This window comes from Podospora anserina, chromosome 4 (assembly GCF_000226545.1).
Source record: "Podospora anserina S mat+ genomic DNA chromosome 4, supercontig 1".
Classification (NCBI taxonomy): domain Eukaryota; kingdom Fungi; phylum Ascomycota; class Sordariomycetes; order Sordariales; family Podosporaceae; genus Podospora; species Podospora anserina.
This window is the reverse complement of record NW_001914834.1, coordinates 377,698-403,820: the sequence shown is the minus strand read 5'-3', so window position 1 is coordinate 403,820 and position 26,123 is coordinate 377,698. Positions and strand designations below refer to the sequence as shown.

General features: G+C 51.2%; 6 protein-coding genes across 6 annotated transcripts; 2 read left to right on the top strand and 4 right to left on the bottom strand.

Moving 5' to 3' along the window:
• Positions 1–83: 83 nt before the first annotated feature.
• On the top strand, positions 84–571 carry PODANS_4_1110 (uncharacterized protein; the record flags this gene model as incomplete). The annotated part of the gene is made up of 2 exons (XM_001903677.1): positions 84–467; positions 569–571. 2 exons carry the CDS (start codon positions 84–86, stop codon positions 569–571), a joined length of 387 nt encoding a protein of 128 aa, XP_001903712.1.
• A 745-nt stretch (positions 572–1,316) lies between these two features.
• PODANS_4_1105 (uncharacterized protein) lies at positions 1,317–2,288 on the bottom strand (the record flags this gene model as incomplete). The annotated part of the gene is made up of 1 exon (XM_001903676.1): positions 1,317–2,288. The coding sequence occupies one exon, from the start codon at positions 2,286–2,288 to the stop codon at positions 1,317–1,319; it is 972 nt and encodes a 323-aa protein (XP_001903711.1).
• A 1,156-nt stretch (positions 2,289–3,444) lies between these two features.
• Positions 3,445–4,893, bottom strand: PODANS_4_1100 (uncharacterized protein; the record flags this gene model as incomplete). The annotated part of the gene is made up of 1 exon (XM_001903675.1): positions 3,445–4,893. A coding segment is annotated over one exon (1,449 nt), but the record flags the coding sequence as incomplete, so codon positions are not given.
• A 1,998-nt stretch (positions 4,894–6,891) lies between these two features.
• PODANS_4_1090 (uncharacterized protein) lies at positions 6,892–9,391 on the top strand (the record flags this gene model as incomplete). Its single annotated transcript, XM_001903674.1, has 2 exons — positions 6,892–7,687; positions 7,746–9,391. 2 exons carry the CDS (start codon positions 6,892–6,894, stop codon positions 9,389–9,391), a joined length of 2,442 nt encoding a protein of 813 aa, XP_001903709.1.
• Positions 9,392–21,856: 12,465 nt separating this feature from the next.
• PODANS_4_1060 (uncharacterized protein) lies at positions 21,857–22,420 on the bottom strand (the record flags this gene model as incomplete). Its single annotated transcript, XM_001903673.1, has 2 exons — positions 21,857–22,138; positions 22,214–22,420. Coding segments are annotated over 2 exons (489 nt in total), but the record flags the coding sequence as incomplete, so codon positions are not given.
• Positions 22,421–23,380: 960 nt separating this feature from the next.
• PODANS_4_1058 (uncharacterized protein) lies at positions 23,381–24,984 on the bottom strand (the record flags this gene model as incomplete). Its single annotated transcript, XM_001903672.1, has 2 exons — positions 23,381–24,343; positions 24,421–24,984. 2 exons carry the CDS (start codon positions 24,982–24,984, stop codon positions 23,381–23,383), a joined length of 1,527 nt encoding a protein of 508 aa, XP_001903707.1.
• Positions 24,985–26,123: the final 1,139 nt, after the last annotated feature.

Here is a 26,123-nt window from a genome sequence, read left to right as displayed (position 1 = left end):
TTGCTAAGCAGCAGGAGGAAAGAGCGACTCTCTCTGCTGTTGAGGTGTGGTGCCTTCCATCTCAGCTGGCCTTGGCACCCAACATGGAAAGAACGGCTTGGGCTGACAGTGCCACGGACTTTTCAGATGACAGGATCACAGCTATTACAAAATGGCTTTGCCGATCAAAGCAGTTCAAACATTCGTTTCATGGCAAATCTTTCCATTGTTGCGCATCTCCTTTGATCCAGCCAATTCTATATCTCTATCTTCCAGTTCTTGCTCTTCCTCCCAAAAAGCCACGAATGTTAAATTCCCAGCAGGACCTCTCTCAGTTACCCTTCATCCTCTTCCGCCCTTCCTCAAACATGAGCAACAGCCCACTCAGCATCCACACCCCCGTCACACGTAACCGGGCTCGCAACCTCAATTCGCCCCTCCTCATCATACCCCTGTCTGGTGTGGGCATCGATATAAAACTTGACATCGTACGTCCCAAAATCCAGCTGCTCCCCCTCCTTGCCGCGAACCTTGAACTCGCAGGTACCAAAGGTGCCGAGGCTGTACCACTGACCGGAGCCGGCCTCAGTAGAATTGAGGGTCCAGTAACCGGGGATGTTGGCGGGGGAGGACTTGGTGGGGATCTCCCAGCAGTCCGAGGCCTTGGTGGAAGGTTCGCTGGTGCGGTATTGGGGGTTGGCCTCGCTGCAGAGGTTGGTCTTGGACGGGTTGGGGGTGTGGTTGAAGCGCTTGGCCAGGGGGATGACGGCGCCGGAGGGAGGGGGCGCGCGAGGGGCGGCCATGACCATGGTGGTAAACTTCATTCTGTGGCTGTGGAAGTGATGTGTGGTGTTTTGGTTGGTAGGTGATGTTGCTGCAGGTGGGAGTGTGCCTGCGATGATGGTGAATGGAAGTCTGTCAACGAAGGGGAGGAGGCATCATTAATACCTACCAAGAGTCTGGTCTAGAGGTAGTTTCCCGGTCAAATGCACACATCGCAGAACCGAACTGCGCCTCTGCTTGAGCAGCATGGATCGTGAGATCCTTTGACGGTGGCCAACAAAGGCACAACGAGGTCATTACATCAGGGACCCTTCTAGACACCGCTCAAGCCAGACATTGCCGGCGGAAACCCATGCCCTGCCAATGATCCCATATACGCTACTTGATGTCGGATCCGAGAAAGGCAAACACCTGGCTAATATCGCTCAGCGTCAAAGAATCGAGCAGACACGGGGCTCCATATAGTCCGCATGAACAAAGCTACCGCCAATCAAAATGTCAAGTGTCTACAATTGTTTTCGACATACGCTCAATCACAAATACGTCAACTCCGCTCACAACACAGCCACGAACCCCATCAACCCCCAAATCCCCATCCAAAGCCCCCAACTGGCAAACGCGCGCAGTCCTACAGCACCAGACAACTCCTCTGGCGTCAAAGCAGTATACCACAACACCCTCGCGTTCGGCCCTGCTGGAACAAACGGCGACTTCAAATACGTCTCAGTAATCCCCATCGATTTCGGATCTCTCCCCTTCTCCGTCTCATTCCTCGGCCCGCCCAGCTTTCCAAACACCTGCGGCAACGCCGACGACAAAACCAAAAACACCTCCTTCTTGTCCTCTGCCCCGAGGGCAAACGCTGCCGTCGGCACTGGGGTGACACTCGACAATGCCGAACGCCGATGCCGATCCCAGCTCTCCAGTGCCAGCATCTGCGCCGTCACCTCCGCTGCTCGGGAGGATCTCATATCCTCTGGAGGAGAAATCGTTTTTGTTCCGTTCGCCCGCTCTCGAGCCACCAGCTCTCCAATGGCGCGCTTGTCATCGTCGGAGAGATTCCCCATCCCCGGAAGAGCCCGCGGGTCCTGGCTTGCCCAGTCGCGGAGTGCTTCCGGTAGAATCCCACGGGCAAAAAGACCAGTGTACAGCGCGCGCAGGCTGAACTGGACGGAGCTGGAGGTCCAATTGCTGTTGACGTAGTCAAATGTCTCTGTTGAGTTGAGCTCAGTGAGGTCGGGCATGAAAGCCCAGTATCGGGCAACGAGGCAGTAACTGGGGTTGATCCTTCCGGCGTCTTTGATAGCGTAGGGGTCTAGGCCGCAGAGGTCGAGCGCGGTGTATTCCATGCCTAGGTGGAAGTAGTCGATCTTGTAGGGGGTCAAGTTAGGGGAGGAGGAGTTGCTGGTGCCTGTTGGGCGGGGGATGGGGCTGGGGGTTTCATCGGGAGGTTGTTGCTGGCGATGGAACAACTCTGCGCGGGCGGTTAAGCCGGCGAAAAGAGACAGAAGGATTTCTAGACGCATGATTGTCAATGATGGGCGTTTGGAGAGAATGAAGAATGACTGATGTATTTGGAGGGCATCCTGTCAGTCTTTAAAGCCCGTGATGTTCAGGCTTCGCACTGCCTTGCATCTCACCAAAGCTACCCGCTACCTAGTAAGGCTTGGAAACCGGCGATTGGTGGTTGATCTTGACGTTGCTGCCATTGGGAGTGGGTCTCGAGGTGTCGTTGGCTGGAATTACGAGTTACTTTATTTAGGCAATGCTGATGCTTGGCAATACAGCTCAGATTTTGCATCTCTTGGCACACCCGCACCCGACAACATGCCAGCTACCTTATAATGCCGTGGTTGTTTTGGTTTTCATCGATGTAGTTCAACGCCGTCAACGTCTTTCCAACACCCCCCCACCCCACTGTACAGTACATATATAGGTTAATCCTGACTCTGAGGGTGATTTTTGATCGTCGTTATCGCTTCCTCTACAACGCCATGAGATATTCTTTGATGATATATAAGGTACCTGATATACCTCTCCTCCAAGTCCATGGGGCTAAAATCCCTCTCGGCCAACTTGACGCACTCACACCGTGATGCGCGGCAGTGTTAGCGGTCTCGAAAACACAAATAATCCGGGACCTTTTATAGGGAAATGCTTGGCAGAAGCCTCACACTGAAAACCAATCTACCGTAAATGGATCAACGGATTGTCGAGTTAACCCTTGGCCTCAGTCCAAGCTTTTTCACTTTATAGTCTGAGCTTCTTCTGTCCGTTACCCCAAGATTATCAGGTGTCAGTCCAAGCTTGCATTGTCTCTAGTCTGAGCTTACTCAATAAAGTACCTGTAACTACCTAGTAATCTGAACCCTTTTCTGGCCATACATTCCCAATACCGAGTTGTACGGCATACCTTACCACCACTACGTGAGGGCTCTGTCCTCGTCAGAGCATTCATGGCATAAACCTGGAGACGTGTTAGGATGGAGACATACGTACTTTCATGTTGTGGTTAGTTGAAGGGCGTGATAAAAGTGTAACTTCTTCGGCCTTAGGTAACATCAACATGACGCCGGGCGTTGGGGAATATCTGTATGCTGGCGCCTTTAACTACGCGCACTTTACCTCTGGATTATTCAGTACCTGAAAATCTTTCATCACAGTTTGACCTTAAAACACAACTTAATTAAAGACTTCACGTCCAATCTGATCGAGGACGTCATGATGGTCCACGCCCCAGGTATCACATTCCCTCGACACGACATCCCTCACCCAGCTCCCCCTGGGAACAAACCGAGCCTTGAAAGGCAATGGTTTCGTAACCAGTCCATCAGTGCCTTTTGTATCCACGTCCACCGGCGCACCCAACTCATTCAACTCAGGCATGATATCAAAAGCCCACAACAGCCGTGCCACCGCTATCCACAAGCCATTCCGCGCAACATGCCGGCCGGGGCATATCCGGCGTCCATACCCAAACCCAACGATGGGAAGCTCCTCTCCCAACCACCGCTCCGGCACAAGCGCTTCCACATCCGGGCCAAACACAGCCTCCTCCCGTGTAATCGCCCAATGATTCGGAATCACCACCGAGTTGGCAGGAATCCGCCAACCCTCGTAGCTGCTCTCCACCTTGGTAAAATGCGGCACCCCCGCCGGGCCCGCCGGCCGCCACCGCATCAACTCATCCACAGCAGCAGTAACATACGGCAACCCAGCCCGGTCATCAAAGCCGGGCAACCGCCCCCGTCCAACAACCCGATCCAAGTCCCCCTGTGCCTTGTCAACCCACCCCCTATGGCCCTCAGTAACACAAGCCAAAACAAACCACATGATCGTCTCCGTGCTCGCATCAAGCGCAGCATCAGCCATAATCCCAATATCCAACGCCAACTCATCCACAGACATAACAACCTCCCCCATCCCATCAACCGCCCTCTTCATCTGCCGCGCAACATTCCAGCTCCCCCCCTTCAACCCCCTCTCCAAATTCCCCACGTGAAGAGCCCGTTGTTTCCCCCAGTGCTCCGCCGCCTCCGCCTTCCAAGGAGCCAAAAACCCCGGCAGCCGGTTCAGCACAGGAAACGAATCAACCAGATACTTTCCCACCTGCGCCAGCTGGTCGAACTCATGGTTTACAGCGTGAGCCTGAAGCAGGATGGCATCATCCGCCTCGCGGACCCTCTGCCCGTAAAAGAGGGTGTAGATCACGCTGGCGGTCATGCGCTCTATTTCGTCGTGGGGGTTGATTGGTCTCCCACCGCCACGTAAGAGGTCAAGGAGGAGCTGTTTCGACTCCAAGTCTTGGATCTTGACGTAGGCCTTTGCCGCTCGTTCGCCCAGCACGGGGCTCTCGAGCTTTTGGTGGAGTTTGAAGCGTTGGTCGTATGGTCGGAGGAGCATGTGCATTCCCTGGAGGGCCAGCTCGTGCGCGACGACAAAGTGAGGTCTGTCCGAGAAGGTGGCACCTTGCCTGGCGAGGAGGTCGTGGGCTGCTTTGTTGGTGCTGAGGACGATGACGTGCTGGCCGGCCATGTTGAGGTGGAGGACGGGGCCGTAGGTTTTGGCCCAGGTGTGGAATTGGAACCATGGGTGGGTTTTGGGTGCTTGGTGGAGGTTGCCGATGATGGGAAGGGTAGGTGGGCCGGGTGGTAATGGGAGGGAGGAGAATTTGGACGTCTTCTTGGAGGTGATTGCCCTGGTGAGGAGAAGAAGAGAGACGATGACGGCGGTGGCCGTTGTCCAAACATGTAGGGAAGACATTTGATGTCGTCTAGCAGGTGGAACGGTGGCGGTGGCGGTTGATCTGGGAGGTATTTCAAGGGGAAGGGGGGGAAACTACCATCTCATATTACTTTGGTGCCTGACCGAGCAACATGATTATGCAGCGGATCGTTGGTAATTCGTTTTCTTGACATGAATCCATCAGGCTCTCAACCAACAAGTTCCCAACCTCCAACAAGTGGTCAATAGTTGGATAAAAGTTGTTCCGTCAACCTCGACTGGCCTGGTTGATGACATTGTAGCCATGTCAGCACCAACCTGCATTGTACACAGTAAATTCAAACTTTTCACACTCAATCCGAGCGGGCCGAGCTGTCCCATTGATCTACAGCGTCAGATCCCGTCCAACCACCATAGCGTCGCCGTAAAGGCATTACGTGGGAATAAACAACAAGCGCTGTAACCATGCAATCGGGAGACCTCTGGTTCATCCCATCCTTAGGTATGGAAAACATCAAGCTCTCCGGTCGCTAGAGCCGCGGCGGGCCAAATCACTGGCAAAATATAGAGCAAGTCTCTATGCATCCTCCTGGACCAGTTGTTGAGTGAAAAAGAACGGGCAGTCGTTCGGGGATTGGTCGTTCGAGCTATCTGGTTGGTCTTCGAGCGGATAGATGACATTGAAGCTCAGATCGAGTCTGGCCAAATGATATGTAGAGCTCGGATGATCTACCATTGGGAGATAACAGATGTTGACATAAATACAAACCTTGGGTAAGTAGTCGTGATAAGCACCTTAGACAATAAGTCCTCGAGGAACCCAGCATTGTCTCTTGAGTCCAGCTCCCACGCAGATGTCTCAATTGCGTTACAACCTAACCACAACAGAGAAGCGGTCAACACAACCATCACGAAATTGAAGCTAGAAAATTCACCCTCGGTTGGTAAGATCGCGGTGTTCAGGTTCGTCCGAGGTGCGTGACAAATGCGAGGAGAGTGAGAAAGCTGCATCTCTTCGGGCTTGTGATGTACAGCCTACACCTAAAACAGCTTATACCCGTAGCACAGGCAGTCGGAAACATCCCTGATAGGGAAGTCCTGTGGAACACAACAGATGCAGGCCCAAGAACCTATCGTCTGTAAAATGTCAAGAACCAAGCACGGTTCTTGCTGGGAGATACAGCTTGCAATATCAGTCCGTCCTGGTTCGTATCCTGTCGGGTTCTAGTCCCGCTTTGGCTTTATCTCCTAGTCTTGCCTTCCCGAGCCGTCTCCGACTTTTGAGGCTATGATGAAATTGAGGATGATGCCGGTCAGCAATACTACATCCCGCCGTCTCGGCCTCGCACGAAATGGCCCCGTTGTATGGCAGCAGATGTATACTGGAGATGGGCAAAGTCCGAAGATGACGGCTCTTTGCATAGCAGTAGTGAGAAGACAATCCAGACCACAGTCAAAAAAATTTTAAAAGGCGGTCGTGAGTCTGTTGTCCAACGTAGCCGTTTCAGTTCCGTTCAAGGCCTTTCCAAGCTGCTGCCACCATGGCGACTTCTGTCCCGCGTCCACCGGCACATGCCGCCCTTGTTGTCAGATCTCTCCCCTCAGCCTCAGCAGAGGAACGTGAGAAGATTCTGGAGGATGTTGAGTACAATGTTTTTGCCTTCCCCGCTGGGCTCCTTACTTGTGACTTTCTGTCAGACTCTGGCACCTCGGCTATGACTGATGTCCAATGGGCAGCTTGTAAGCGAATCCCCCCATTCCGAATACAGCTGGCAAAGCCACTGTGACTGACCTGATGATGAAGTGGTGAGAGGAGACGAAAGCTACGGTCGTAACTGGGGTTATTACTGCCTGCTGGACGCCTTCCGCGATATCTTTGAGCGTGGCACCAATCGACACAACGTCATGGATAAGGTGCTGGCAGGTAAGACCGACGTTGCGTTTTACCAGACCAAGCTACTCGTATCCTCCAAAGGGGGCTTCGTGAATGGTGGCCGCCATCAGCTCGAGCGCCCCAACTTCTTCATCCTGCCGCAGGGGCGTTGCGCCGAAACCCTCCTCTTCTCCACCATGAGCGCCATGATTGCAGAAGGGTACGGCTCGCATCTTGAGCATGACAAGCCCGCTGCCATCATCAGCAACGGGTTCTTTGACACCACGGGGGCAAACGCCGCTGTTGCAGGCTTTAACCTTCAGACCTTCACGCAGCCGGGCTTGACGGATCCGTTCCCATCGGCTTTGATTGGTGTCAAGAACAACTTCAAGGGGAATTTGGACCTGGCCGCCACCAAGGCCTACCTGGAAGCGAACCCCGGGAAGGTCAGCATGATCTTGGTGACAATCACAAACAACTGGGCCGCTGCACAGCCTGTTTCGATGGCGAATATTCGCGGTGCCGCTTCTCTGGCCAAATTCCATTCGATACCATTGTTCCTGGACGCTTGTCGGTTTGCGGAGAATGCCTACTTCATCCAGAGATATGAAGATGGATATGCAGACAAAAGCATTGCCGACATCGTTCAGGAGATGTTTTCATATGCTGAGGGATTCACCATCAGCTTGAAGAAGGACGGGCTTGCGAACATGGGCGGTGTGCTGTGCTTCCGTGACCAAGGTCTGTTTGCACAGAGATACGAGGGCATTGGGATGTTGCTTAAGGAGAGGCAGATCCTATGTTATGGGAATGACTCCTATGGCGGCAGTACGTTGCATCTGTCATTATGTCTCCGGGTAGTGATACTAACACGCTGTCTCTTCAGTGAGCGGCCGTGACCTCATGGCAGCCTCGGCTGGTCTGTACCAAGTCACCGACCAAGCCTACCTTTGCCACCGCATCACACAGGTCCAATCCTTTGCCCAGAAGCTCCAGGCAAATGGCGTCGCAGTGCTGTCTCCCCCTGGCGGTCACGCGGTCTACCTTGACATGGACCAATTCTTCTTCGGGTGCAACAGGAAGCTCGAGGACTTTGCCGCCGTTGGCTTCACGATTGAGCTGATCAAGAAATACGGCATCCGTGCTGCCGAGGCCGGCCCATTCGGTTGGGCGTATGATCTCAAGCCGATCGAGGAGCGTTCCAAGATTCCCAATCTCGTCCGCTTTGCCGTACCACGTCACGTGTATTCTGATGAGCACATCGACTACACTGTGGCAGCTATCAAGGACTTGTATGAGCGAAGGCACACGGTTCCCAATGCTGTCATCACTCGCGGCAAGCACATGAAACTTCGCCACTTCTCAGCAGGCTTGAAGCCAGTTGCCGTAGATCAAGCTATCAATGACAGCTTTCTCGGCGAAGCAAGCAGGCAGCTGAGGCATCTCTCCACCGCAACTGGACAAGACGCTGCCGCCGCGGAGGAGTTGATCCAAGCCCTTGCCCTGGTGACTGGTGAATGGGGTAAGACGGCGGTTCCAAAACAACTCGACACGACACGGTGGACGTCCAGCGTCAGCAACGACGGATCCGCGGTCGAATACTCGGTTTCCATCGATCAGGGTACCGGGAAAGCCGAGTTGCGCTTCTTGACCGAAGCCCAACCTCTTGAGAACAGCTGGGCACATCTTGTCGAGGCTGCACTTCGCGCCAACCAAGATATTGGGAAGAGCTATCCTTCCATTGTCTCACTCGAACGCTTCGACGCGATCCGTGATCTCTTTTTACCCCCATCCTCCCGCAGAGAAATGAAGTTGGCAGCCTGGCACAGCTGTGCTTGGTCGACGAGCAAAGGACCGCAATGGAAGATCTACCTTGACCCGTGTGCCGCGGGAAAAGAAAGTGCTACCCAAACAGCCCGAGAGGCTTTCTCTCGGCTCGGCCTGGATACGGGGTGGCGGTTGATAGAAGGGCTTCTTGGTCCCAATGACCATGTGATTTATTTCTCGCTGGACTTGGCGTCCAACACCGAGGAGGCCCGTGTGAAGGTGTACATTGCGCATGGCGGAGCCGATGCCACGTCCCGAGCCGTCGTGGCCGAAGTCGCGCAGAAACATGCCAGCATTTGTCCTGACGCCGACGCCTTTGAAATTCAGCGCTTCTTTGCCGCCATGGCTGGGGATGAATTTGGTCGGGACAACAGCTCGAACCGAAGGAAGTCTCTGTTTTCCTGCTTTGCCTTCTCAGGAAAGACTGGTGAACGACCGGTAGGAACAGTGCACTTCCCTGTCGATGCTTATGCGGCGGATGATGCTGAGGTAAAGAGAAGGGTCGATGGATATTTGATCGATGTAGGCGCATCGGTCGCGGCGAGGGAGAGATATGCCATGGTGCTGGCTGCTGCCCAGCGAAGGCCTTTGAGTGACGGGCGGGGTATACATGCCTGGGTCAGTCTAAAGCAGCGCGCTGGGGGAAAGATGGACAATACCCTGTATCTCTGCCCAGAGATGTTTGGGCCTCGTGGTGCGTTCTGACTCTTTTAAGTCTGGAGAGTGTTAAAGCAGGAAACTGCGTGGCGATGGATAATGCGATAGATATTACGGGACCGGAACATGTCCTGGAAGAAAACGAAGTGCAAGAGCTCCTTGAAACCAGTATGGAGAAATTTGGATCCAGGAGATAGCGTTGTGTAAGCATCGATCTTCGCCGAGATATTTGAGGTTTCAATAAACTCGCATCAAATGTTTAATCGTGATTGGCATCATTGCAGCTATTCTCATCGCATAGTACCCCGTAGACAACAGCTGTGAGGAATTGGATTCCGGGTTGTGTTATTATCTGGCTCACAATCAAACCACCGACGGCCACCATCCAGTGAACATCCAGACAATCAATTCAAGGGAAATGTGATGCCGATTCTGGCAGAAATATCTGCTGAAAACTGAGGAAAATTGCCCTGTGGTTTTTTACATCCACTCCCCTCAACCACTCGATACCTGCTTAGCCGCTAAGCGCCAACAGAAAATAAACATGAAAAGTTGAAAATAGAACCGGGCGGCAATCATTACGGCACACACTCTATTTCCAGCTCTGGCAGGACAAGGTACCTTATCTATCTACCATGACACGTCTATTGACACTTGACTGCACATTCACTCTGAGTTTCTCATGATCGTTGCATTCTCCACTCATGTTCGCCAAGGCTGGGTGGCATGTGAGCATGTTTGAAGAGCGGTTATGTCCGTGCATATGCCATTCGCTAGCCTGGAGTGCGGCACAGCAGAACCAGGACCTCTCACACCATGCGACACATTGGAGAAATATAAGATTGTGTGCTCCTCGTCTCCAGCTAGAATTCCAGAACATAACATCCTGCGAACTACAGGCAACATGACTCCAATACGGAGGTCTTATACTCAGGACCGCACCTTATCGAAACATTCAGAACGCAAGCCTTTGAGCAGAGGTGAATATGAGGCACTTTAGCGAGGCTTACAGCAGTGGAAGCCGAAACGCAACTATTCCGAGACAACGCAACTGAAGATGAGTGTTTTGGCCAAAAAATGGAAAGGGTATGTCAAAATATCCAGCCTGACGAGTCCACTACTTACAGACACAAGATATTGCAAAGAAATGAATCTGAGCGATCACGACGCTTTGATGACTGGTACCAAAGAAAGTTTCATGGTTTTCTTCACGTGGCTCTGTGACACTTCAAAAATCCAGAAATAGACGACATTACTGGGCTACAAGAGAGCATTTAAGATGATGTACGAGAAGTCAGTTGGGATGGCACTAAGTCCAGAGATATACGAGGCGCTCCATCTTGTAAGAGAGGCCCATAACGGACCAAATAAAACGAACTAACATCAGTTCGCAGTGGATTGACAACAACCTTTCTATGGATTACAGTCTTGATTTAGAACGCCGGGAAAAGCCAGTTCTCTGTTTCGATGATGTTTTTCGGCTGTTGCAGACACACTGGGGAAGCCCCGAGATCAAATACCCGAGCGAACGGCAGAGACTAAACGTTGCGCTTATGCAACAAATATCATTCTTCACCGCAATACGCCCTGCAACAATCGCCCACAAGGCAATAAATCCAGACCGACTTGCTACTTACTATATCGGTCAAGAACCGCCTAGCCCTTCGCTCTCACAAGGCGAACAAAGAGGGGGTTTCAAAACACTTACGTATAGGGATGTCTCGCTGTTCACCTTGCCAAATCCAGGAGGGCCCAAGGACCTTATTACCATGTAGATTACTCTGAGATATACTAAAGGCTGGGCTAAAAATCCGAACCCGTGAGTAATAGTTTTTTAAAAAGATATAGGATATACTAATATAATATAGTAAGAAGTTCATTTTATATAAGGTTAACAACCTTATATTTAACGCAACCGTCCTTATAATTACAATCGGCTTTCTAGACAACGCCTTCAGGGATGATTTTAGCTCTGTGGAAAACCTTTACTCCGTCCGAACCACCTCTAACCGCGGTTCTTTAAACTTATCCTGGAAGGAGAGCATTCTTAATATACTAATTTTTCGCTATACCGGTTCCGATTGTCTAGAAACGAGTTTATGTGTATAGCTAATTGGATACTACACCTATTTGGAATACCTTCGCGAGCTTGGGAAGCATACAGGATTTAAGGCTGCTATTACTCTATATGCTTTTCGAAGAGGAGCCGGAGAGGCCATTAAAGGTTAGAACCGCTTCACCTTACACTCGAGTCCGATCGCTGACCATCGCAGGTGTGGCGACTCAGGGCCAACTATAATAAGTGATAAACCATCGAGACGCAGGTATATATCAGGTATATATTAACCAGTCCGTTCAGGTAGATATTGTCGCCGCCTTTATTAATAAACCTTCGAAATTAGCATTTATAAGGATAGCTACGCACCTAAGTCGTTCTGTAGATGCCCGGGCTCTAGTGACAGCGGCGCCTAAAGACCTTAAGATCGTTACCAAGGAGCATTAGCTTAATAAACTCGAGTAGCTTCGAGAACTATTTAAGAACGCAGTTACTTCGGAGTCTGGTACACTAAAGGCGGCCCGTGAAACAGGGACGGATCTATATTATACGTTTAACGATATTAATAAGAAAGCCCGAGCAATACGGGTTCTCGTACGGAATAAGGCGGCAAAGAGAACACGGGACAACTTTTTTAATAACGTTAGTAGCATGGAAATTGATCGCCAACTCCGCAATAAGAAATCAGAGTACCTTAATCAACTTGAAGCCGAACTTAATACCAAACTCCTGTCTGGATGCATTCTTAACGAACGGAAAATTGTTATACAGCTACTGGGTAACGATCTAAGCGAAAGCTCTGAGACTATAAGGCTTCAGGCTCGTATCTGCACGGTAGAGGCATTGATCCTTTTGGGTGGACTCACAGAGCTCTCAGAGCCAATGCCGACACAAACGAACAACCAACCTCAGTCATCCCCCCTGACTGATAAGATAAGCCCGGGCAGGGTATTGCAGGAGGTCAGATTAGCGTGTGGAACCATGCACTGCTTTTTCTGCTATTGGGACCTAGAAAGCGACAGAACATTCAGCACAAGGTACAAAGCCAGGAACCACGTGGAGAGATATCATCTCCACGGATATGATAAGGCTACCGCCATCCGATGCCCGAGCCCTTCATGTGGGCATAAAAACACCAGTGGCGTCACCGCCTTCAAGAATCATCTCGCCATCGAGCATTCATACGACGTCTTCGCCCATCGTTTTGTAGAGTTTGCGCCTGATGAGACGGTTTCAAGAAGCTAGGAGATTTACTGTTCCTAAAGGGTATAGCGGTGTTGGGTTATATAGCGTGTCCCAACCTCATTTAGCATTATAGCACGTGCGAGGATTAGAATTTAGTGAGGTTACGTTCCTCATCGTCAAGAGTAACCAGATATGATCTTTGAGATTATTTTAGGTAGAGTTTCTGACTACCGTGGCATAGCAGTACTTCAGTTCTATCAAAATGGACCAACCTACATGTATACACAGGTGAATATCTTATCTATTTGCTTATAGCGATGAGAATCAAAGGATTAATCTGCTTCGTATAGAAAGTAAGTGTTACTATATACGGAGGTTATAAAATATAGAATTCAGTATAAAAGTCCTGTAGTTTCGATTCCCTACCTTAAACTGAAAATAAAACTTCTTTTCACTAAGCTTTTATTTTGAGAATAGTTAATTTTGGAAAATAGAGCTGAGGTTCTGAAACTAATACTAGCTTCGTTATATAAAAGCGCAGACAACCTCATTAAGTATAAGATTACTTCCACCATCCTATATACCTAGTTAATTAACATCCAGTTCCTACTCTCTATTCACCAATACCCCGGCGTAATGACAAGCCAAACTACGTTAACATGGCAGGTGCCTTTTTCTTCGCAGCTCCTATCTATCCCTAACCTCCTGTACCACGAATGGGTTCAGAAAGTCTCTTCAAAAAATAACGAGCAAATATTTACCGGAAAGGAGCTGTCCTTCCTGCAGAATCTAGCCAAGTCAGAAAAGGATGCAACCAAGACTATTGCTTCTCAGTTTAATAAGATCAATAATAAATACTTTAACGATATCGAGAGCCGCATTACGTCGCTCTTAATCGCCTAGAAAATGCTTAGGGAAGAGAAGGAACGATACACACAGTGCAAAGAGCGAAAGGCTCCTTGGCAAGTCGAAAGTGATGGGGCCAAGTGGAGGGCATTAATTGCGATGCTCGTTATTATACCGCGCAAGACCGAGATCGGCTTAACACATCCCTTCGAAACGGCGCTCGGTAATGAGGGGAGCGCGCCTAAAGTTAGCAAACAGAGGGGGAAGCCCCATCATGACAGCCAGAATGACGATAGCGAAAGCGAGGAGAACGAACAGGACGGTGTTCAGAACGAAGACGACGGGGAATCAGCGAGAGAAGAGGTTGACTCGGAGTTAGAGAGTAGCGAGGAAGAGAAGCGACCGAAGAAGAGGTCACAGCGACGTAACCTTGTGAAAGGGCATAAGGAAAGCTCCGGACGGAGAAAAGCTAAATAATAAGTGTTTCGGGGGTGTGTAGACTTATTGATGATTCTCTTTGTATTTTCCTTCTTTTGTCTTCGATTCGTTGCAATTTTGTAGTAGTTTGATGCGTTCGATAGTAAATAGTATTTTCTATAATATGAAGCTAAGAAATATATGGTTAAATAAAAAACCCTTCTGCGTAAAAAAGCTAATAAAAAACTCCCTCAGTTGCCTCCCTTTACCAACTTTGCGCTCTGTCTTTTCCATTCTTCAGGACCATACTTCTGGCTTACAACGCACTGAAGATCTGGAATTAGATCGGGGGATAGATCATCAATTGTAACCAATGATGGGGCCCAATGGACCATGATACTCAGTTCACCAGTGGGTTTCAGGTCAACCTCGCCTAGCTCGCATTCCCAATAACAGCTAACCTTGCATCGTTTTGGAGCGTTCGAGACCCTTAAGTTTCCTTTGCGTTTAGTAGACGTGTGGGACTTGGGTTGATGGGATAAGCCTTTGGCAACGTGAATGTCGGATGAGTCCCGCTGCTGGCGAGATCGCAACGTTCGATAGGCACCGGTATTCTTAGGTTTTGGCTGCGCCGGCCCTGAATTGCCGTTCCTTTCTGTCGGATTTGCAACCGCAACACCCTCTCCTGGCGGTACTGATTAGCATTTAATACCAAGAATACCTAGACTATCCCGGAAGGCATACTCACCGTTATTGTGCTGACTCACTTCCGGCTTTGTTTCCATCCGGGTACGGATACCGAGGCGTTGCACAGCGCTGGTCGAAACAGCGGGATCACTGCTCGTGCTACGCAGAGGGCCAGTCCTCTCTTCGTGTGGCAACCGCTTTATCACGGTCTCCACCAGCCCTAGTGTTCCAGGCTTGAGCTTACCAAGTATCCCCTTTAATCTTTCATGGTAGTGTTCCAGTGTTTCAAAAGGCTGTCCAGCGGTATAATTCGGAGACAGCTGAGCGAGAGTACTCGAAGGCAGGCTGAGCGCAAGGGATGCCGTGCTACGCAAGTCAGGATTGTACGGGACAATAGACGGATCTGATTGCGTCTGTGAAGCCTTCGGACCTTCGCTAGTGTCGGCGAAGGTCTGAGGGCTTGGCTGGGACTGTGATGACATTCTGCACAGGTGATAAGAGCGGAGTGTGCGACAATGAGGTGGCTGAAGTGATCACCGCGTTGTGGAGGATGGACGGGGACGGTGGTACTTTTCTAGTGCTTCTGCGCTTGTGGCGCTTGTGTTGATGATGAAAGGAGGAGAGTAAGGTTTCAAAAGCGTGGTGGAGCTCAGGTATTCATGGTTTTTGTGAAGGTGCTGCAACACTTTATGGCAGCATCCCTGTAAAGTTCTCGAACTGGGGTTAGGGGTTAAGGGTCTGGCAATGATACAACGATATACGGAATTCCCCATGAGCCCGTTGAGGTGTGTTGCCTCATTGAAGCGTTATGCTAGTGATATGAAGGACACCGATGGAATAACTTCATATGAAAACAATATCACCTATAATATTTGGAGATGTATAAAGGTACGCTCCCCACCTAACTCAGCCGTATGGCCTAAGCTCACCAGAGCGTGGCGATAACCTCTGCCCACTGCCTCGGCCTTAAATCAGTGGAGGTCTGGGAATGGGATTATTCGAAGGATCTGGAGTCAGGGAGTTTGGGAATCGGCCTTTCGGCCTTGTTGCGGTATTCGTGTGCTCAGTGGGATTACTTGGGTAGTCGGTCTCTAAAACCTTTTGTGTCTCGTCCAAACCTGGTTAGCCCAAAATCAGGCTCGCTTCACCCTCGGCTCACCTTGAGCTCACCACCGCTCACCCTACGCTCGCCATTCTCCAAAAACGACAACTTTACGCGACGCTCTTATAGTCCAAATTTGGAGCCTCCCTCTCCTACAGGGACGATCCTCCACCAAAACAGGGACCAAGAAATGGGCTCGCCAGCGTATTTGCTCTCCGTTTTAGGGGACTCTGGGTCCTGGGCAAAGAGGTCTCCCCCCCAGGGGAAGTGTCACTCGCGTTGGTTAAGGAAGTGGTCAGTTTATTAGGCAGGACGGATGTTGGTGACGGGTTTCCCATAGCAGAATTCTTCGGGGGTTCCCCCTTAGTATACCCTTACTCAGTAGCTTATAATGGACATCAGATTAACACAGACGACGCACTGTTGGACACGGGAGCTAATGGGTATGGCTTTGTAAGTGTAAAGTTTACGAAGCAATTGGTCGAAAAGATGGGCGTCCCTTAGAGGAGCGATTTCGCCCCCGTGGTAGTGGGAGGCTACTCAGGAAAAGGAAGACAAAAGGTAGACGTCGCCATCGTGGTAGACTTACTCTTAGAAGGAAAGATAATGAAGGAGCAGGTCCTGCTGGTACTGGATATGCCCACCGACATTATCTTGGGCAAGATATAGCTCGAGGAGTGGTCTGTTTGGATGCACCCTAAATCGAGTACTATCGTGTTCGAGGAGGACCTCGACACAGCTCCTGGTGAGGCCGCCACACCGGGCGACGAGGCGCATGAAGACCCCGACGACCCGTATTACCTCCCCAAAGCAACAAACGTGCCCAGGGAGGTTGACGTTACCCTGCTCCTGGTTCAGGAGCGCATCCTGGAGCTTGAGCGAAACGAAAAGGAGCTCTACGATGAAGAGGATGGCAAGTGGGAAGAAGCGGAAGCCGACAGTTCCCCCATCCCCGAAGAAAAACATGTGCGGTGGGCAATCCCCGACCAGACGGTCGATACTCACCCCGGCCTGCTCAACGCCATCATGAGGGGAGAACGCAACATGACAAGAGCCCTCAATGGGTACGAGCCGAAGCCTCTGCCGTCCCTGGAGGAACTGCGAAAGGCCCGCGAGAAGCAGAAAGAACGGAGAGACCGGATCAAGTACGACGGCCAAGGCGCCTACATCTTGAAGCGAGATTGTGTCGGTTGGTACAAAGACAGAACCATCGATATTGCCGTGTTGGAAGCCGAAACCTTCCTCAAGGTCGCAGGGAAGCTTGACACCCCTGAGGTGGGAGTTATCACCCTGATGGAAATCGACAAGTACATACAGATCGCCCGCAAGAGAGAAGCTGAAGACGACCCTCTGGCCGAAGATGAGGAGAGTCTGAGAGCGCTGGTTGATTCGGTGCTCCCGTCACACTATCACGAGTATCGAGATGTGTTTAGCAGGAAAGACTCGGACCGATTGCCACCCTCTCGCAACTACGACCACAAGATCGAACTTACCCCGGGTAAGAGACCTGAAGACATAGGGTCCAACCCCTTGTACAAGATGTCCTCGGAAGAATTGGAAGCTTGTCGACAGTATATCCTGGAGAACCTTCAGAAAGGATGGATCGAGGCATGCGTGGCCCCCTGGGCAGCACCAGTCATCTTTGTAAAAAAGCCGAACGGAGGATTAAGACTGTGCGTGGATTACAGGAAACTAAACAGCCTTACAAAGAAGGATATATACCCCCTTCCCTTAATCGAGGAAACACTGTCGCGCGTCACGAAAGCGAAGATCTTCACCAAGATCGATATCATCTCGGCTTTCCACAGAATCAAGATGGACCAAGAATCAGAAGAGCTGACGGCATTCAAGGTCCGTCAGGGAACGTACAAGTACAAGGTGATGCCTTTTGGAGTGACCAACGGTCCGGCGACCTTCCAGCGTTTTATCAACGACACGTTGCTGAATTACCTCGATGTATTCTGCTCAGCGTATATCGACGATATCCTGATTTACTCGAACTCGGAGGAGGAGCACATAGAGCACGTCAAGAAGGTCTTGGCCCGTTTAAGGGAGGCCGGTTTAAATGCAGACATCAAGAAGTGCGAATTCCACGTCCCGAAGACCAAGTTCCTAGGTTTTATCGTAGGCGTCGACGGAATTGAGGTAGACCCAGCTAAGGTTAAAGCCGTTAAGCAGTGGGAGGAGCCACACACGGTCAAAGGGGTCCAATCCTTCTTAGGATTTTGTAACTTCTACAGGAAGTTCGTACCAGAATACAGCAGAATCGCCCGTCCTTTAACGATGCTCACGAAGAAGGATCAGCCCTTTTCTTGGGGGGGTAAACAACAACAAGCCTTTAATAAACTGAAACAGTTGTTGTTGTCGGCACCGGTACTTAAACACTTCGACTTCGCCCTTCCTACACGAATCGAAACCGATGCATCTGACGGCGTGTTAGCGGGAGTGCTCGCACAAGAACACGACGACGGCTAGCACCCGGTAGCCTTCTTTTCGGAAACCATACAAGGCGCTGAGCACAACTACGCTATCCACGACAAGGAGATGCTGGCAGTGGTGCGCGCCATGATGCATTTCCGCGCTGAACTGATCGGGCTTCGAGACCAACCATTCCTGGTCGTCACAGATCACCAAGCCTTAGAGTACTTCAGCACCAAGAGGACGCTCAACCAGAGACAAGCTACTTAGGCCGACTTCTTAGCCCAGTATCACTTCACGATCACGTACCGCCCGGGAAGCGCAAACGCTGCGGCAGATGCGTTGTCCAGGAAGTCCGAAGACTTGAAGACCCAGAAGGACAAGAAGGAGGCGGAGAGAACGATGCAGATCTTCCGACCCATGAGAGAGGAAGATATGAGTGACGAGCAGGTGGTAGCTGTGTTGGATGTCCAGGGTATAGCGGAAGGAGAAGTGTGGGAAGGAGAGGTCTTCCCCTTGATGGTGCTGGATGAGGATGCACCTGCACCCGAGATGTCAGGATTGGAGCTGGTGGACAAGTTGATTGAGATGAACAAGACGTCGGAGAGTCTGGATGAGTATAGGGAGAAAGCGTCGGATGGAACGAGGAGCGAGTTCTCCCTGACGAGTGGTGGGATACTGCTCTACAAAGGGAGGTTGGTGGTCCCGGAAGACGACAACTTGCGAACCGCCATCCTGCGTGAGGTACACACCCGGATATCAACAGCTCACCCTGGCAGGAACAAGACAAGGAGACTGGTGGCCGCCCGATACTGGTGGCCCGGAGTGGTAGCTGACGTCGACAGGTTCGTTGCGAATTGCTACTGTTTCCCAGCCAAGAACCCCCGGGACAAGACTCCCGGTCTGTTGCACCCGCTGCCGCCTCCTGAGCGCCCTTGGCAGTGCTTGGTGATGGACTTCAAGAGTATGCCCATGGACAAACGGGGATATAACAACGTATTGGTTACTATCGACCGCCTGAGCAAGATTGTGTGGTCAACCCCGTGCACGACAAGTGCCACAGCAAAAAATACGGCGATGATGTATTACGAAGGACCTTACCGTATATTCGGAGTGCCAAAAGAGATCGTCAGCGACAGAGGCCCTCAGTTCGTGGCCGACTTTGCGGATAAACTGTCGCGAATCCTCGGAGTCAAGTGGAAACTCTCGTCGTCGGGACACTCCCAGACCGCCGGGCAGGCCGAAATCATAAACGAGTACATCGACCAGCGCCTACGACCATTCGTGAATTACCACTAGGATAATTGGTCGATCGCGATACCAGCGATGGACATGATTCAGAACTCCTCTCCCCACGAGTCGATTAACTGCGAGCCACATGAAGTTATCATGGGCTGCCCAATGCCCACTCACTTCGACTGGGAAGCCCGCACCGACCTCTCGAAACCCATGGAGGCCAGAGAACGACTGAACCGCGGCGAGGCACAGGAACGCGCCAAACTGCTGCAATCCTAGGTAACGAAAGCTCGCGAGTTTATGGGAAAGGCGCAACAGCGGCAAACGGTCCAGGCTAACAAGAAACGCCGAGTCCCCGATTTCAAGGTCAACGAAGAAGACCCTAACGACAAGGTGTTTATCATCAAGAGGAACTGGTCAACGGACCGCCCGAGCGACAAACTGGATTTCCCGATGACACGGAACTCCTACGAGATCGAGAAAATGGAGGGACACTCCTACAAGCTAAAGCTTCCAGCCTCGTGGCGCGGATCCCGCGTGTTCCACGCAGACCGGCTGCGAAAGGACCCCGCCAACCCACTACCTGGGCAAGAATCAGAGAACCCGGGGAGTAACGAGCTTGACGGCAAGGAAGAATGGGAAGTCGATCGGATTCTCACCTCCCGCAAGTATTACGGTAGATTATAGTATTAAGTCCAATGGAGGGGTTGGGACCCTGATCCAGAGTGGTACGACGCGAGCAACTTCAAGAATTCAGCATCGAAATTACAAGAGTATCACGCCGAATACGCCGATAGACCAGGTCCACCGAAAAGGCTCGCGGAATGGAAGAAAGCGGCAGAAGAAGATCGCTTCGACCCTCCACACCCGGATGACAACAAGCCGCTCGTCAGGAGGGCTTCCGCCATGCGTCGCTCGACACGGATCAGAGGAAAGTGATGAAGGATTATGCAGGTCAGAACAAGTCTTATGCAAGTTGATGCAGGTTGATGCACACTTGTCGGAGTTGGGAGGAAAAGTATGTCGGAAAGGCACAAGTTCAAGTCTTCGAAGCAGCAAATTCTTTTTTTTACAGCAGCGCTCGCTTACTCGGAACGCGAGCTTCTTTGCGGGGGGGGGGGTGATGTCATGGCACTGGCACTGGCACCCTGACCTTATCTTATCATTCACCTGCCCTGCCCCACCGAGCCTTGCAGCCTTGCACCTTAAATGCCTTGCAGGCCAGGCCAGGCAAAGCCTTCCTTTCCTTTTTCTCTTCTTTAGCTTAGTATTTCGTCAATTGAGTATAGCTTTGCAGCATTGCCTCTCGTTTGGCCACTTCGTGACAATTATTATAATAATGCCCCGGCGAGAGGGTCGTTACCGAACTCGAAAAATCTTTTAAAGCTACATGTCTTTGATCGAGATATGGACCTATAGCAATTTTCTGTTATATACATTATATCTTCCGCCTCGTGATTATAACGCATATATTATAGTCTCATGCCTATGAATGAATGTGCCATGATTATGGATGAAAACTGGTGATAATTTCAGAAGAGTGAGAAAGAAAGGCCACGATTACGGCTCAAGCTAAATACACGTGACCTCCCTGCTGAGTCATCCAAAAGCGTTGTTGTGCTTCCAATTCAGCGCTGCATACGCCGCAGGGACCATCATTGCCTCGCAGAGAACCGCGTCCGTCTGATCCGATAAAGTGGGTTTATCGCACCACCCGTTTTCCGTTTCCACGTATACCATCATACAGCCTCCCGGTCTAGGGTTTCTTTCATAATAAGAACTATACCAACGAGGATTTTGCGTTGGGTGAGCCGAGGGGCCTGGCGGAAACCGCTCTTGTAGAGGGCTAACATTCAACTACTCAAGCGGCAAATGTTTTTCGCCGCCTAAATGGGCGTTGCGATGGCTTGCTGCCCTTCGGCCTCAGCTTTACAATCTTTTTAAGGGGCCACATGAGGCCAGGGAAGCAGACGAGGCCACAACGAAAAGCAAGTCTATTCTTGGTAGAAAGCGCGACTCAGAAGAGAGGCACGAACATTTAAGCGAATAGAGGCAGAAGGAGAAAACGCAGTCGTCGGTAGAGTGGGAGTCAAACTGGCATTTACATAAGGTGATGTAGTCGGGTGTGTGAGTTGGTAAGAAAGACTTCAAATAGTTGGTCCGGGGTCATCTCATGAGCTTCCAGAAGCTTGCCCACCGGTGCTCCAAACTCACTCCGGCCCCGGCCCCACAACCCGGGTCAGCTCCGGGTCCGCTCGGCCCCACCACCTGTGCCGTCCTGAGATCCCAGCATTTGTGCCGACATCAAGTATTTTTTAGCAAAGAGTATGAAGATGATTGTTACAAGAGTCATTGCGACAAGTTTTTCACATCTCCAAAATGTAATATTGCATACACATCCGAGATGAATGGTCCAGTGAGTGACTTGGAACAAAGAGGCCGATATCAATGATGTTGTATTAAATACCTAGTCTGTATGTCCAAGATTTCAAAACCTCGCACCTCGGCCCTATCCGCCGTTCTCCCTCTGCCGTCAAAGTCAACCCCTGTGAGCGGGACTTGCCCCTTAGCAGTAATCGCCACTAGGGCAGCAGTCCTTGGAGCAGTTGTAGTTGCACCACGGGTCGATGGCATTACCTCTGCACCCCATACTGCACGGAATGTAGCATCGGTCAAAATATTTCTGGTTGCAGCAGCCCTTTGTGCACTTGATGGATGAGACCGCATTGTTGTGGCCTGAGGTCGTGACGCTCATGTGAGAGCGGTCTCTGGCCGTCCAGAGCCTTTCCTGGCAGTTGGCGTGTCTGTAAAACTCGCATTCGCCGTTCTCGACCACATAACTGCTGAGCTGTAGGTAGGTATATCGTCAGCATTTCCAGACTGAGACCGTGAGAGTTCTTTCATGGGCGCCGGATCATTTTACCTTGTCGTTCATGTGTGAGGGAATACTGTAGCATCTCCCAATTTCTGCCTCCGAGATCACTTCGCAAGGTCCTCCCAGGTCGACTCCATCGCAGTACTTGACATAGGGGTGTGAAAGGTACGCTGCCTGAGCCGCGGCGGTGCTGACAAGGGAAGCGCTGACGAGGAGGGACGTCAGGGTGAACTTGAGGCCGAACATGTTGGCTGCGGTGGTGTTGAGGGTTGAGTGGATGGTAGGTAGGTAGGGTAGAATGAAGTCGGAAGTTGATGAAGCGGAGGAAGCTGGTGCTGAAGAGTTGATAGCAAAGACAGTGGCAGAGCACGACGACTTTATACTCTCTCCATGCCAAGGTACTTCGATATCAGAAGTTTAAGACTACTCACCCAATATGGGTACGCCATCAACGACAACGACATTCTCAACCAGCCCGCCGGTCCACTGGTGGAGGCTCCCAGATCGTAGTGTGTACAGCGTACCATCTAGTCTTTACCGATGCTGGGCACAGAGATTCACAACAGCTAATCATTGGCCATTACTCGGCTGCCTAAACTACTGACCTGATTTGTTTATCTAGCGCGGTACGGCCAGCAGTTTGGAGCCGAGCATCACTCCACCACGGCAGCAGTCACATCGACTCTAAATCTTATCGTCCGCAGTCCGCGGTACTAAGTAAGTCGGAACACGGCCCGAGCAGGGATAAAAAGTTTATGCACGTGGGCATTGCATAAGAATTCCGGGGTCGGGGTTTTTGATCAGTCGGTAAACCGGGGTAGGAGTTTACGTGGCGCTCGCTTCGAGCGGGTGTACCGAGGCCAAGCAGGCCCGACACTAAGACGGACAGCTCTAGGGTTGTAACTCCAGTCCTCCGGTAAACCATCCCAATCATCGCTGGGTCACCGATGGTAAGGTACCGACATCTAATAAAGCAACACACCCTTGGAGCAAAGTGTCGGAATCGCGGGTCGTGATGCCGCTTTACCTCTCGAGGCAGCAGGATTCCTTCTTGGGATTGAGCCCGAAGAGGCTCCGTTTTGACCTTCCATTGACTGCACGATTGGTTGATGCGCTTAGACCCACTATTTCCAACCGCAACCGGCAACCGCTGACTGCAGCCCGGCTTTGAACCAACCAACCATTTGCTGTTTGATCACCCCACTTTGTTCTCAGTCACACATCCCCACGAACGACTGAAAGACACCACACAATAGGATCATCTATGATGAAACAGCTCTCGGAGTCGTCCCATGACATGACGAAATTCGTGCTATAGCCAACCCGAAGATAAATATCGAACAATGCGGGGACGGCCGCCACCAAGCTAAGCACTTGGTCTGCCGTTATCGTGGGGGCAGGAAGGATATGTTGAGGTAGACTCTCGGTGCCCGTTGCATCGGTCACCCAAAGCTTCTGCCGACGATCCCAGCGGTACTGGAGCATGAAAGTGTCGGTCGGGTCAGGGTGCATGTCCAGACTGTGAATATGTAGAGGAAATGAGTCCTTGATATATCCATCTGACCCAACAGTATCGCTGAGTGTGACGAACTTTGGTTCCTCGCTATTGCGCAACGCGCTGCGGTATCGGCGCTTTTGGGTGCGAGGCCTCTTTGTATTGAGTACATGAGTGTCGTCATGAGATTCGCTGTTATGCGTGTCGACATCTGCCTCCCTTCTCACGTCTGATGCATTTTCAGGAGGAGCCATGGCCTCCGAGGTTGTTCTGATGCATGGTCGCTTTTGTGGGAGCGGGTCGCTGGCTTCGAGGTCGAGATCGGTCTTCCTCTTTTTCAACTTCTCCCGAGTGAGGGTGGTTGCATGGTTGTCCGTGATGGCATATGAATTGCATTCCCAAGCGTCATACTTAGATGCCAGCAGAACTGGATCTGCGGAGTCCTCATCTTCCCGCTTCACTTCCAGTGACGACGCCTGGGTTGCGTTCATATTGACATCGCTGACGCCAGTTTTGGATATTGTCGCATCGACTCCGCTATTATCATTAGATGTAACGGGCGACTGTTTGGGCTGTGAGCTGATGTGGATGGATACCTGGTCAGTCTCATGGACTGCGGTGTCGTGTTGGCTGCCCATGACGACGTTTACCGCAAACGGAGGAATGGGATCCATCTCAGCCAGCTGAGCTGTCGCTTGTGAACGGGAAAGGGTGACAGGGTATCTTCAGCCAGAGTGAGGCAGGGTGTAAATATGTCGACGTTGGCGCTTCCTACATCATGGAATTGGAGACTAGGGCACGGGCCCTCTGTCGTGAAAGAGAAACTGGGCGCCCAGAGACTATCCCAAACATCCAAATCAAGGGTTGGTGCCCTTTCACTCCCAGTAGTGCAGGGCTCTGGGTCGTTTCGAGGCGCATGCACTGAGCCGCTCGACACGGTGTGTTGAACAGGAAAGGCACCACCGTCCGAGGCGTTTACCTCAATGGGAGTGACAGTCTGGTTCATCGACTGGGTTTCCTCGAACCGAAAGAGTTCAGCCAGTTCTTCAAGCAGCTTAGGGTCCTGAGATGCGAGATTGATGGCCAAGTCTATCTCGTTCAGCAGATCGAGCTCAGAAGCCATGATCGCATCGAAAGGCAGCATGGACTCCATTGCACCATCAGAGATGACTTGGGTAGGTTGAGAAGTGGGGGTGGAGGTGCTCAAGCCAAGCGTTGCGGAGAATTGAGGATCAATGTCCGTAGGTTCGTGAGACTCTGTTGGGAGGCCTTGGCTGTTAGAAAGCGGAGAAATACACGGTGGGAGAGTCGAAGGGCTGGCCATGGTGCTGATAACAACGATGGGCGAGGAAAACTTGATACTGGCAGTCGAGAATAAAGTACGACAGCAGGAAGCAGACGACAAGAATTCAAGAGTACCTATCGATAAGAAAGGAGGAGATCACAACCGACGATAAACGGACGGTGAGATATGATGAAGACACAGAGAGACGAAGTCAGACGAAGAGAGAGGAAGATGAAGAGGAGCAGAGCAGGAGTGACAGAGGGCGCACGGATTCTTATACCCGCCATCGCACTGTCCTTCTCATCCTCTAAGAGTCCAATCTGGGGTGGCAAGCGGGGAGACGGAAGAACCTGCTGACGGTCCCAGCTTTAGGCCCCGATGTGATTACCTTGCAGCTGATGATAACAGCCGGATGATTCGATGACAGTCTTTCCTGTACGTGAAACTTCCTCCGGAGAGCGCGTGATGATACAGCGAGGGGCAGCGAGGGGTAAGTTGTCCGCAAGGAGGGTACAATGTACTCGGAAGTGCTTCTGATCATGTATAGGTAGTATGCGTTAAACAATGTCGTTGTTACCTGGGACGAGGCGCTTAGCGTAACAAAGCCGTGACATTCACCTATTTCAACGTATGAATATCCGAGGAAAGAATCCAGCTCAACCTTAGCCCGTGATAATCTCTCAAGTAGTAGACGGCGGTTTTTTATTCGGGTATAGCGAAAGGATCAAGCCTGATGGTCAGGTTTGTGACTGAGAAAGTATAAGAACGGACACCCCCCCTCTCCTTCCTCCCCGAGAGCCAGGAAATCTTGACTCGCACAGATACATAACAGCCGACTTGTCAAGTCACCCTCAACCATGCCCTCGCATTCCCAACCACAAGCCCGGCAAGTTATCGATCTTACCGAGGAAGACGACCATCAACTGTCGGTCAACCATATACCATTCAAGGCTAGCATCGACCTCACCGATGACGAAGTTCATAACTGTTATATCTACTCAGCTGTCATCCAGAGCAGCACCTAGATTGGCAAGATCATGGTGTGTATTTCTTGTGGATGTCTCACTTATCATTCATGTCATAATCTGCCTCACACTTCTCCTCAGGGCATAGTATGTAGCCAGACATCACTGCGTCTTTATGCTACAGACTGCTCTGTCTGCTTTGAGGGATACGTA